Source organism: Bos mutus, chromosome 20 (assembly GCF_027580195.1).
Source record: "Bos mutus isolate GX-2022 chromosome 20, NWIPB_WYAK_1.1, whole genome shotgun sequence".
In the NCBI taxonomy this organism is placed as follows: domain Eukaryota; kingdom Metazoa; phylum Chordata; class Mammalia; order Artiodactyla; family Bovidae; genus Bos; species Bos mutus.
In genome coordinates, this window is record NC_091636.1 from 29,743,020 (window position 1) to 29,757,358 (window position 14,339).

General features: G+C 37.0%; 1 protein-coding gene across 1 annotated transcript in view; it reads left to right on the forward strand.

Moving 5' to 3' along the window:
- FCHO2 (FCH and mu domain containing endocytic adaptor 2) overlaps positions 1-13,566 on the forward strand; it is a 126,038-nt gene extending 112,472 nt beyond the window's left edge. The window contains exons 23-26 of the mRNA XM_070357584.1: positions 6,912-7,111; positions 7,853-7,917; positions 10,707-10,871; positions 11,189-13,566. Coding sequence (XP_070213685.1) covers positions 6,912-7,111; positions 7,853-7,917; positions 10,707-10,871; positions 11,189-11,211 — 453 coding nt within the window. The 3' untranslated portion in view covers positions 11,212-13,566. The remainder of the gene's footprint in view (positions 1-6,911; positions 7,112-7,852; positions 7,918-10,706; positions 10,872-11,188) is intronic.
- The last annotated feature ends 773 nt before the right edge of the window (positions 13,567-14,339 follow it).

A 14,339-nucleotide genomic window follows, 5' to 3' on the forward strand; every position in this document is an offset into this window, starting at 1 on the left:
AACCCTCCCAACAAACAAAAGTCCAGGACCATATAGTTTCACTGCCAGATTCTGCCAAGCATTAAAAGAATTAATACCAGTTCTTCTCAAACTGATTCCAAATAGATGTCAGGGATTAGATCTGATAGATAGAGCACCTGAAGAACTATGGATGCAGGTTCGTGACATTGTACAGGAGGCATGATCAAGACCATCCCCAAGAAAAAGAAATGCAAAATGGCAAAATGGTTGTCTGAGGAGGCTTTACAAATAGCTGAGAAAAGAAAAGAAGCTAAAGACAAAGAGAATAGGAAAGATACACCCATTTGAATGCAGAGTTCCAAAGAATAGCAAGGAGAGATAAGAAAGCCTTCCTCGTGATCAATGCAAAGAACAATAGAATGGGAAAGACTAGAGATCTCTTCAGGAAAATTAGAGATATCAAGGGAACATTTCATGCAAAGATGGGTACAATAAAGGACAGAAATAGAATGGACCTGACAGAAGCAGAAGATGTTAAGAGGTGGGAAGAATACACAGAAAATACACTATACAAAAAAGATCTTCATGACCCAGATAATCACAATGGTGTGATCACCAACCTAGAGCCAGACATCCTGGAGTGCAAAGTCAAATGGGCCTTAGGAAGCATCACTACAAACAAAGGTAGTGGAGGTGATGGAATTCCAAATGAGCTATTTCCTGAAAGATGATGCTGTGAAAGTGCTGCACTCAGTATGCCAGCAAATTTGGAAAACTCAGGAGTGGCTACAGGACTGAAAAAGGTCAGTTTTCATTCCAGTCTTAAAGAAAGGCAATGGCAAAGAATGTTCAAACTACCGCACAATTGCACTCATCTCACACGCTAGTAAAGTAATGCTCAAAATCCTCCAAGCCAGGCTTCAAAGTTCATAAACCATGAACTTCCAGATGTTCAAGCTGGATTTAGAAAAGGCAGAGGAACCAGATCAAATTGCCAACATCCATTGAATCAACAAAAAAGCAAGAGAGTTCCAAAAAAACGTGTACTTTGCTTTATTGACAACACCAAAGGCTTTGACTGTGTGGATCACAACAAACTGTGGAAAATTCTTCAAGAGATGGGAATATCGGGTCACCTTACCTGCCTCCTGAGAAATCTGTATGTGGGTCAAGAAGCAATAATTAGAACTGGACATGAAACAACAGACTGGTTCCAAATAGGGAAAGGAGTATGTCAAGGCTGTATATTGTCACCCTGCTTATTTAATTTATATGCATAGCACATCATGCAAAATGCCAGGCTGGATGAAGCACAAGCTGGAATCAAGATTGCTGGGAGAAATATCAATAACCTCAGATATGCAGATGACACCACCCTTATGGCAGAAAGCGAAGAAGAACTAAAGAGCTTCTTGATGAAAGTGAAAAAAGAGAGTGAAAAAGTTGGCTTAAAACTCAACATTCAGAAAACTAAGAGCATGGCATCTGGTTGCATCACTTCCTGGCAAATAGGTGGGAAACAATGGAAACAGTGAGAGGCTATTTTTTGGGGCTCCAAAATCACTGCAGATGGTGACTGCAACCATGAAATTAAAAGACTCTTGCTCATGACCAACCTAGACAGCTTATTAAAAAGCAGAGACATTACTTTGCCAACAAAGGTCCATCTGGTCAAAGCTGTGGTTTTTCCAGTAGTCATACATGGATGTGAAAGTTGGACCATAAAGAAAGCTGAGCGCCGAAGAATTGATGCTTTTGAATTGATGCTTTGTGGTGTTGGAGAAGACTCTTGAGAGTCCCTTGGACTGCAAGGAGATCAAACCAGTCAATCCTAAAGGAGATCAGTCCTGAATATTCATTGGAAGGACTGATGCTGAAGCTCCAGTACTTTGCCACCTGATGTGAAGAACTGACATTGGAAAAAACCCTGATGCTGGAAAAGATTGAAGGCAGGAGGAGAAGGGGACAACAGAGGATGAGATGGTTGGATGGGATCACTGACTCGATGGACATGAGTTTGAGCAAGCTACGGGAGTTAGTGATAGACAGGGAGGCCTGGTGTGCTACAGTCCATGGCATCGCAAAGAGTTGGACACGACTCAGCGACTGAACTGAACTTCTCAAACTCTTCCAAAAAAAAGAAAGAAAAAGAGGAAAGACTTCCAAACTCATTTTATAAGACCAGCATTACCCAGATACCAAAACCAGATAAGGACAGAACAAGAAAAAAATTACAGGCTGATATCCCTAACGAATCGGAGAAGGCAATGGCACCCCACTCCAGTGTTCTTGCCTGGAGAGTCCCAGGGATGGGGGAGCCTGGTGGGCTGCCGTCTATGGGGTTGCTAAGAGTCAGACACGACTGAGCAACTTCACTTTCACTTTTCACTTTCCTGCATTGGAGAAGGAAATGGCAACTCACTCCAGTGTTCTTGCCTGGAGAATCCCAGGGACGGGGGAGCCTGGTGGGCTGCCGTCTATGGGGTCGCACAGAGTCGGACACAACTGAAGCGACTTAGCAGCAGCAGCAGCAGCAGCAGCATCCCTGATGAATATAGATGTAAAAATCTTCAACAAAATAATAGCATACTAAGTAATACATTAAAAAGGTCATACAGCATGATCAAGTGGGATATATTCTAGGGATGCAAGGATGGTTTTACACCCAGAAGTCAATCAACATAATATACAACATTAAGAAAAGGAAGATGAAAATCATATGCTCATCTCAGTGGATTACAGAAAAAGAATTTGACAAGATTTAACATCTATTTATGATTAAAAACTCCCAATGTAGTGGGTACAGAGGCAGTGTGCCTCAACATAAAAAATGTTATATATTGCAAGCCTACAGCTAGCATCAGGCTCAGTGGTGGAAATCTGAAAGCTTTTCCTCTAAGGGCAGGTATAAGACAAGGAGGCCCACTCCTAACTCTTTTATTCAGTAATAAAAGTTCTAGCCAAATCAATTAGGGAAGAAAAAGAAAAGGCATCCAGTTTTATCACTCTTTGCCAATCACATAATATATGTAGAAAACCTTTAGACTCCTTCAAAACAAAACTTAGAATAAATACTGAATAATAAATGAATTCAGTGATGTTGCAGAATCCAAAATATATCTGTTGTGTTTCTGTACACTAATAATAAACTAGAAGAGGAAATTAAGAAAATAATCAAAAGAACAAAATACTTGGAGATAAATTTAACCAAGGAGATGAAATACCTGTACACTGAGAACTAGAAGACAGTGACAAAAGACAAAACTAAATGAAAAGCTAATCCATGCTCATTGGTGGAAGAATTAAAATTGTTAAAATATCCATACTACCCAAACAGATGTAATGTAATACCTATTAAAATTTCAGTGGCATTTTTTCACAGAAATAGAATGTGCTTAGTCTCTGAGTCATGTCCGACTCTTTGCGACCCCGTGGACTGTAGCCCACCTGTCCTTGGGGGTTCTTCAGGCAAGAATACTAGAGTGGGTTGCCATGCCCTCCTCCAGGGCATCTTCCCAACCCAGGATTCCCACAGCGCAGGTAGATTCTTTACTGACTGAGCCACCAGGAAAGCCCCAGAAATAGAATAAACTATCCTGAAATTTGTATGGATTCACAAAATTTGTATGGATTTGGTCAAGTAGCCAAAGCAATCTTGAGAAAGGACAAAATGCTACAGGCATTGCGCTCCATGATTTCAAACCATATGACACAGTAATGGAAACATGGTATTGGCAAAAAATAGTGAAATGAGTCAAGCAAAGGAAGACAGAAATCGCAGGATCTTTCTTATATGTGGAATCTATAAAACCAAACAAAGTAGACCAAGTTCATAGGCACAGGGAACATATTGGTAACCACTGGGGCACAGGGGGCTGGGCATAGGTGAAATGCATGAAGTGGGGGCGGGGGGAGTAAAAAATTACGGACTTGTAGATATAAGTAAGTCATGGGATGTAATGCACAGCATGGTGACCAAAGTTGTTAATTCTGGGTTACATGTTTCCAAGTTGCTAAGAGTATATTTTAAAAGTTCTCAGGACAGGAAAAAAATTTGTAGTATATACGTATAGTGACACCCAATAACTAGACTTACTGTGATGATCATTGTGGTCACTGCACAATGTATATAAATATCAAATCACCACATTGTACACCTGAAGCTAATATATCATTTATACTTCAGAATTGTTTTTAAAAAGATCTATTATAGCATCCCTTTCCTGTGGCTACAGTGAACACACAAATTTTTTTTTCAAACTAAGAAACATACCTCTTCTGCCTTGAATATTGTTAGAAAGGTATACTTTAAAAAGGAAGACTTATTTTGTAAAAATCTGTTTCTAAATTAGCTTATAAATTCAATGTGACCCTGATCAAAAACTTGGTGAATTCTGGAGACCTGACAATCATTTTTAAGTTCTCAGAAGCATAAAGCCTGGAAAATTAAGAAATGTTTTAAAAAGTAACCTAAAGTACTGTTTAGTTTTAATGGGAAAACATTATAAGCCAACAGTATTTAAAATAGTTTGGAACTGGCAGAACAATAGATGGCCAGATGAATGGAAGAGATGAGAGTATCCAGAAATAGATCTAAGAATAAACAGAAAACTGCTTATATGACATAGTAGCATTTCAAGACAATGTGGAAATGATGAAGTTTTCAATAAGTGAAATTGGGGCAACAGACTAGAGATTTGAGGGGAAAATTTGGCTAAATCTCCAGCTCATACCTTAAACCAAAATAAAATCTGCATGTATCAAATGTTTAATAATAATAAATCAAGCCATGAAGTGAAATGAAGTGAAAGTTGCTCAGTCGTGCCTGACTCTTTGTGACCCCATGGACTATACAGTCAGTCCATGGAATTTTCCAGGAGTGGTTAGCTGTTCCCTTCTGCAGGGGATCATCCAAACCCAGGGATCAAACCCAGGTCTCCCACATTGCAGGCAGATTCTTGACCAGCTGAGCTACCAGGGAAGCCCAAATAAAAACATAAAAAACACTAAAAGCATGGGTGAGTATATGTATACCCATGGGTATATGTGCATGTGTACCGTGTGTTTATTACATGTTTTAATCTTCAAGTGTGGAAGACCTACGTATACTGCAAACCCAGACGACATGCAGTAAGCGAGTAAGATACTTGAGACAGAAAGAAATGAATCTGTGTGTGTTTGTATTTGTTTAAACAGAATCAGTATTTAATCTGAGGGAAAAGTATTATGTAAAATAGATCAAAAGGTTTACTTCAAAGGATCCTTATAAATTACAAGTAAAAGATGAATAATTCAATAGATAACTTTTAGAAAGATGCTCCATGTCAGTAGTAATCAGAGCAATGACTGTTAAGACAACAATGAGATACCAGTTTTAGTTCTCATTAGATTGACCAAAATGAAAAAGATTGCTCTATTAGAAAAGGTGTGTGTGGGTGTGCATGCTCATTCATGTCTGACTCTGTGACCCTATGAACTGTAGCCCTCCAGGCTCCTCTATCCATGAAATTACCACTTGTTAATAGAAGTACAAATTAATAGAACCTCTTAGAAGGTAACTCTATTAGATTGTTGAATAGATGTAACCTTTAATTCAACAGTTCCAGAAATCAGTTCTTTGGAAATCACACAGATGGGGTTGGAAGGTACAAAGGATATTCACTTCAGCATTGTTTGGAAACCACTCGAGTACATGTCCACAGAGAAAGAGATTGATTAAATTAATTATTATGGCCATTTCAAAGAATGAGACAGATCTCGTTTGCATCCCTAGGAAGTCTGGAAGTGTATGTACCATGAGATTAACAGTGGGGAGTAAGTGCCAAGGGATAAGTTTCCTATTTTCATATTCTTATGTCTTGTTTGAATTTTTAATAGGGTAACTGTATTAAAAATGACTTATGTTTCTAGGAAATAGACTTAAAAGAATAAAAAAGTACTGCCACTTAAGTTGGCTTAAAGTTTATTCCAAGTATTCATTTTATCATTCATTCAGCAAGTATGTATTATTCAATGCTTGCTAATTGCTATGAATAGCATAGGGAGATAGTAAACATAATAAGTAAATAATGTATATTGTGCTATGGAGAAAGAAAAGTCTGTACAGGATGATCAGAGTAGGTCTCATTGAAAAGAAGTAAGTGATTGTGATTAAAATTTCATTTGGAGTTTGGAGTATTCCAACTCCAGGCTTGTGGAACTGCATGGTGACCCAGTTTTTCTGTTTTAAATCCAAATTCTTATGAAGAATCTTAGAACTTTCTGTTGAATGTTGACATTCTCAAATGTTACCTGCATAAATAAGAATCATGTGGTTAACACCCTGATTTCTGTACCTGTTGAATCAGATGTTCTGCATTTGGAAGGTAGCAATGGTTGGAGAAGGCAATGGCACCCCACTCCAGTACTCTTGCCTGGAAAATCCCATGGACGGAGGAGCCTGGTAGGCTGCAGTCCATGGGGTCGCTGAGGGTCGGACACAACTGAGCAACTTCACTTTCACTTTTCACTTTCATGCATTGGAGAAGGAAATGGCAACCCACTGCAGCGTTCTTGCCTGGAGAATCCCAGGGACGGGGGAGCCTGGTGGGCTGCCATCTATGGGGTCGCACAGAGTTGGACACGACTGAAGCAACTTAGCAGCAGCAGCAGCAATGGTAACACTAATATCACCAATGCCTCCAGATTTTCTGCATTTGGAGCCAGAGAAATATGCATTGTCCACAAGCACCACAGAAATTTTGATGTAAACAGTCCCAGGTCTACACTTTGAGAGTCATGCTTATACCTTTGAGATGAGCCTGCTTCACTCTACCTAGCAACAGACAACTCCCTCATTATTGTTTTTGAATGTGTGATCTCTTGTGTTCATGTATATGTCAGTATGACTTGTTTACTTTTGTAGGTCAAAGGTTTGTTTTTTTCTTGTTTGTTTTTTTCTCTCTTTAAAGGTGTCATCAAATGGTATTCAGTCCACTCCTCTAAATCTTGCCACATATTGGAAATGTAGTGCTGGCACCACAGATCTTAGGGTGGATTATAAGTACAACCCGGAAGCTATGGTGGCGCCAAGCGTGCTCTCCAACATACAGGTGGTGGTACCAGTGGACGGCGGAGTCACACACATGCAGTCCCTTCCCCCTGCAATATGGTGAGTAAGTAGATTCTGAATTCCTACTACATTTCTGTCTGCAGTCCCCCAGTATAGGACCTCATTTCTGAAAGTTGTCTTACAAGTTTGAAAATTTTTAGTGTATTTTCACATAGAAATCGTGTTATAAAATGTATTGTAGATTTTACTAGTCAAGCTACAGTAGCTTCAACCCAGAATAAACAAACCAAGTTTGCTGTCCCCACCCAGACTTGAGTGATTCAGTACAACTTTACCCTCAAAGTACATTACTTCTCTAAACTTTTTTCATTTAAAAATAAAGATAATTATTTTACAGAGTTAAATATAGTATCTAGCATATCTATAGGAAAACCTACCTGGTTAGTGTTAAGTATTAGTCCCATCTCTTAACTGCCTCTCTTGCTTCCTCCATTAATGTTAGTATATACTCTGACGATTCTTTGTTTATATCTGCTTCACCATTTAATAATAAAACTATTTTCCTTGAGTAATGAAGGTACTCGATCACCTATACATTGTTTTCCTTTCTCTTATCAACAGAAATAGAATTATATAATTTGGTAAATATCTACTTATTAAGAAAAAGAATAGTATTTTGTTTATATTATTCATAAACACATTTTCACCAGTGATACTATTCTAAAGTAAATTTAGCACTAGTTCTAGTGAAATATTTAAAATGTATTTACTGAAGTGCTCATCCATGTACAAGGAAGGCATCATACTAGACACATTAGCTGAAGATATTTGTTCTTACAGGAATGCAGAACAGATGAAAGCCTTTTGGAAACTGTCTGGTATTTCGGAAAAATCAGAAAATGGAGGTAAGTGTGTGCATGGTTTGTTTATGATATAATGGCACTGAAAATGGATCTTTTAGGCATGTTTATGGAAAATTTTCTCCTGGAATTTCATGCCTTCAGTTCTAGAACTGACCACTAGGTGGAAGTTAATACCTTAAAGAATGGACCAATTGAGATTCAGAACACATTTTTTTCTTCTAGATTGAAAGTGCTTTCTCTGTGAGAAAATGTTTTGCTATAACTTTATAAATATTATGTAAATATTCCTTATGTTCATGTGCTAACTAATGTTAGCACATGAGAAGATACCTATTAATTTATAGATGTCTGGGAAACCTGATAATTGAAACTGATAACTAATTAAAGTAATTAACATGCTGTTTAGTTCATTCTGTTAATGGGGTCTGCCTGGCCTCCCGGAAATAGTACAGAAGCTCTCAGGCTTTAAAAACTCCCCTTGCCTATCTTGCCTACTCTTTCTCAAGAGAACCTTTCCTTGGTCATATACCCTTATTAAAACTATTAACAGCCTTTAATTCTGTGATCATTATTTCAAGAAGAAGCAAGGTAATCGCCTCCGCCCACCACGTCTGCATGTGTGCTCACAGTGCAGAGAAATCTCTACTAGTCAGTTGGTCACTCCTAGTGTATCCTCTCACTCAGTTTAGAATATAATTCCCAGGACAGTCTTTAACATTTTAATGGCAGTTTCTCTTAATCAAAGGAGACTTCTCCTATCTCTTTTGAATGCCTAATTAATCTCCAATAACTTTTCCTATTAGGTAGGTTTTTTGGCTTTTCAAGTTTTACTCACTTTTTTCCTTTTGAACATTTTAAGCATCATGTGATTAAAATATATCATCAGTAGTTTTTCTTAAAGGTATTTCTGCATAAAAGACCAGGTGCATACTTGTATTGTTCACCTCCTGTGCTGAACTAGGCTTTTACAACTAGAGAACCACACTCCTAACCCAGCTAATCTCTGGTTCCTTTGTTTGTATTTGGTACTTAAAGGTTGCCTGTGCTCAGGTGGCAAATGTACTGATTTTTACTCTAGCTGTATGACTTAGGAGATAAAACTGAAAGTCCTAGTTGAAACTGGAAGTACAACCAGTTAGCAAGGAAGAAAGGGTTTTTATATTTTAATATTTTCCCCATATTTAATGAAACAGTGTTATTGTAGGTATTTGCCAAGAAGGGAATTTGTTCTCTGAAAAACAGGATACAAATTTTCTAACTGGGTGTTGTAATTATAGTTTCCCTCTGCTGTTCAGGTATCAGAGTGACTGTATGAGGACTGTGTGAGAACCACATCTTACAAGTGTGGTTCTGATTTGGTTAGTCAACCTTTAAAAAGATATCTCCAAACTAGAATACGATAAAGTAGAAGTCTGTTTCTGTTTTGGCTTTATGCTCCGGAGAGGAGCAGGAAATATTCTAAAGTTTAAGGGTTGCCCTGTTGGCTGCTCTTGGCCTGTGGTCGCACTTTCACAGAATTGAGTTGCATATCACAAACTAAAAGCTTAGGGAGCACTTGGACACGGGCTAAGGGTTAGACAGCAACTCATTTTCCCAACTGATCTGTGTGCCACCAGGTACAGTAGTATAGGATGGGTCTTTGTTATATTTTCTTTCAAGTTTCTGTCTGTGGTGTTCAGTTTCTGCACGGGGAATCACAGAATGTCACTGTTTCTACCCAGCAATTCTGTCTGCTTTTCTCAAACCAGAAACCTGGGAACCCTCCCTCTTAGGCTTCTCCTCCTATTTACCCTTTGACTTCAACTCCTGAATGTTTTCCAAATTCATTCTCCTCTTTCCTTTCCCCCAGTGTAGTTCAAACACACTTTTCCTGTCACCTAGAGTCCTAGACCATTTTATTGACTTGCAGGTGGTGTCCCTGCCTTGCATCTTGTACCTTGTTGCCCTTCTAAGATTCTTACCTGAAATGTTTTGTCTTCCTTGTCTTTGGTGGCTCCCTACGTTTATTTATTATTGTGGTCTGTAAAGATACTTAGAGCTTTCCTCAGCTACCAGTCTATCGTCTTCTGCCACTTTGCTCCACTTACATCTGTTCTCCTGATCTTCTGGTATAGATGTAGTTACCTTAAATGCATCGTGCTGTCAGCTCTCCCGTCTCTGCACCTGTAGTTACCTTTTCCTGAAACAGACCCCATCATCCCCACAACATTTTATGTGCTTTGTATCCATAGCTTTTGATAGTTTCTTTTGTATAATACATTTATAATACTATAAATTTATAATATTCATAATTATATACTATTTCTGCCAGACTATTAGACTGAGGAATGTGGAATAAATGGTTACATTGAAAAGAAAGCCCCTCAGACATATTTGGCATGATTTTAAAAAGAAAGATGAATACAGAGGTAATACTGATACAGCTCTTCCCAATCTTAGCTATCTTAGCTTCTTTACCTCTCCTGCCCCATGGTACTCAGCAGTCATTTCCCTTTGGCTTTAATGCCCATTCATTGTTTCCAGGGCTTCCTTCCTTCCTGTCCTCAGCCTTGCTTGTCTTTTGACTCACTTCAACACACACAGAGTGTAGGAATATCAATAGTAAATCTCTCTGAAGACTGTTATTAAGTCAAGGAGAAGCATGGATTAAGATTACTTAATGAAAATTCAGATTCACTGACTAAAATCTGATTTGAAAACAGGACAATGATTCACTTATACGTTTAAAGAATTTGGAATAGGATTGACTTTTTTTTAGCTTTTACTTGCTCACTTGCCTTTTTTGGTGTGAAATAGTATCCTGTATAAATTCTTTCTTCTCTTCCTTATAGGTTCTGGGTCCCTCAGAGCAAAATTTGATCTTTCAGAAGGACCCAGTAAACCCACAACACTTGCAGTGCAATTCCTCAGCGAGGGAAGTACCCTCTCAGGAGTAGATACTGAACTTGTAGGCACTGGCTACAGGCTTTCCTTAGTAAAGAAGCGGTTTGCCACTGGTAAGTTGGGAGATTTCAAGCTTTTTCATGTACGTGGGAAACATTTATATTCTAATAGTTACTAAATGACTCTCAAGTAGTTTATAGTCTGAAGGCATGTAAATGTTTCCTTTGACCTTTGGTACAAAGTGCCAGATAGAGACACGCCTGGGAGAGAGAGTACTCATGGTCAGTATAGCTGAACACCTGTGATCTGATTCTAATGTACTGTAAACAGCAGATGGGAACTGGGGTTTGTGTCTGTAACCACAGTGGAAATGTCCTCCTTTGAGTTCATTTGAAATTATAATGGCAAAGGTCTACTTGGTGTTTTCCAGGACGATACCTGGCGGATTGTTGATGGACCTGGGAAAGTGGTTGGCTCAAGGGAGTAGTACAGACCTGCCGTTCTGCATTATTTTTCTTTCCAAACACTATTCTGACTTGTATTATATCTTTAAGAGCTAACTACAAACATTAAATTGCACTTTTGAAGTGAGTCACCGAAGAAAATAGCACTGAAATGATTTTCAACGCTGTAAATGATCAACTGCAATATTCAGGAAGCACATTTATTCAGATTCTCAGTAAAATGAAGTTTTTATAGGCTGGAAATTTTATCTTCAGTGTCTATGTTGAAAAGGGGGCTTTTAGTGTAATATGAGGCCTGAAATTTCAGGAGAGGAAGCACAAGATAATTTAGCTTTCTATAAGTTTTTAGAGTCAGAGGTAGCTTTTAAAAACGTTTAAGTTTGATATTAAATGGATACAAACAGAACGTGAATTCTAAGTTTGGGATAATGTTGATAACACTCAATCAAATTGAGTTATGTGCCATAAAGTAATCAGACCAGAGTCCAAGGTGTATGCAAAATTTATAATTTGATTCTCATATAAACATATTAATAAAGTGTAAATGGTGTTTTATATGATTTTTTTTAATCCTCAAGTGCAATGTGTTTTAAAATAAGCTTGCAAAAGACAGCAGAGAAATTTGCTTCTGCAGTTAACTTTATAGAAGTTGTGATTGTTTTGATGAATTAATGCTGTTAGATTTAATTTATTTTTATATGGATTGCATAACGTGTGCCTTTAAAACAATAACAAAACCCAGAAATGTGCCTATCCAGTTTGTGTTCATTAATGTGCCTCACTTTTTTCCTCACAGTCCAGATTTTGTATTCAGAATCTTAGTCAAGAATTTTTACAAGATAATTGCGATTTTTTATAAAAATCTTTGGTTGCAATTGCAGTGGGAATTCAGAATAACTAGAGGACAATTTATACTTAAGAACCCTGGCTCCCTTCTTTAGTGTTACACTGTAGCCACTAGAGAAATATAACTAACAGCCTATGTTTACAGGGGAAAAGATTACCTTCAGATGTTCCATCCTAACCTTATCAAAAAATTCTGCAACACCGTAATGGTAAATTGGTAACTGGCATTTTCACTCTCAACTTAACATTTCCCCTCACTCTTATTATTGGAAATTTATATATTTATTTACTGAATGTGATGTGAGCATGAGTTTGTAGTAGTTTGTGAGGAACACACTTTAGAAAAGATCAGTTTTGGCATTTTCAACACTTGGAAAAATTGGCAGTTTTTATGTTCTTTTTCTTATCACCACCTGCTAAAAATGAGGAAACTATTTGAAACGATGGATTGGGTTAAGCGTTTCTTAAAATAAACTACTAATATTAAATAGTAAAAAACCTAACTTTATAACAAATCCTGATTAATTGAAGGAAGTAAATATTTTGGACACAGTTTCATAATTTACAAATGGGAATTTTATTTATAAGGATAAGTACCAGTGTCCTGCATTTTGCATAGAAGTAATAAATTGTGTTATATATAGTAAATTTATATAAAATCACTAATTGTTCTCTTAAGCTCTACAGAAAGTAAAATCCCTCCCTCTATACATTTATGTAACATCTTGCTATATTAAATACAGCAGAAAATCTACTCATTAGCAATATATATATATAACACAATATGTGCTTTTTAAATATATTCAGTGTTAGCCCCATTCTAAATTTAGATTTGACTAAAGCAATACATAAGATAATTTGCTAAAATTTTCATCTTGACTAGATAGTGGACAGAATTAGAATTTCTAACATATTGTACCCTTTTAAATGCCAATTACAGTCCCTTACTGGAATCTTAACTGTAATTGCTTTGCAAACTGCTTTTATTGGGAAGTTAATATTTTATTATTGGATAGACACCATTATACTCACCATGTTTGTTTTTAATCAAGTATTACCTTAAAATGTACAAACTAGTGAAATGGTTATACTTCTGCACTTTCTTAATTACCAGTCCTCATACCAAGTATTGGTACATAAATTTGTATCGGGTGCAGGTTACAATTTTGAAGCCATATGAGTTTATATTGATTTTTTCATTTAAAAATCCACTAATGGTGTAAAAAAAGACCAATAGATTTTCAATGGGAAATGTATTTTAGCAAGCTGGTTCTTGCTTATGTATAGTGATAAACTTTGTAGCTGCCTCTTTAACCAAGAATTTGTAAACACAGAACTCTTAACAAATGTGAGTTTTTAAGATTTGTTATTTACTACTTTGAGTTGTAATTAGAACAATGCAAATCTTACAATATTTTGTAAATATTTTTGATTTTTCAGAAAAATGTAAATTTTACATAAAAGTTGTACCCTTAATAAACATGTAATATATAATTTATCAGTTGGTTTGTGTGTTGTACTTTTGTTGATGGTAATAATAGCTATGTCATAGACATTATGACAAGGCAGGCTTGGTAAGTAATGAATAATTGGTTTTGAACTTTGTATCACCATTTAGACAGCCATTTACTAAGTTTTAATTGGTTATATAGGAAAACTTCATTTAGCATATAACCCAAAAATGTAGAAATTGTTTAACAAGGGATTATTTTGGTTTCTAAATATACTTAACTTGATGTTAAGCTTTAGCAAATACTCTCCCCCTGACCAGTTTTTTAGGAACACAGTGTTGCCGTTTCAAAATTATACTCTTCCAAGGAACATCAAGGCTTTCAGAAACCAGTGGATTTAGAAAGGAGTTAAAAAAAAATTTGAAAAAGATTTCCTCATAAATATTAAAAATTTTGCTGACTCTATGTCATAAAAAGGACAGGTTGTGTTGGGTTGGGGACCCTGTGTAACGAACAGGTAGCACTCTTACATTCATGTCATACACTTCACTTACCTTATTTCTTCATTAGTCTCTTTTTTCCCCTTCCCCTGCTCCCACCTGTTATAGTGAATGATGCTAGCTGCTATAATAAGTAAGGTCTCGACCTTAAACACTGTAAAATAGTATTGCTCACATCACAGTTCTAAGGAGGTTGGAGGAAGAGCTCTGCTCCTCACAGTAATTCAGGGCAGGCTCCCTCTGTTTTTGTGACTCTGCTCAAAGTCTTCTCCATTTGGCCAGTGGATGGGGAAAGAGAGAAAATGGGTATTTATGGACCA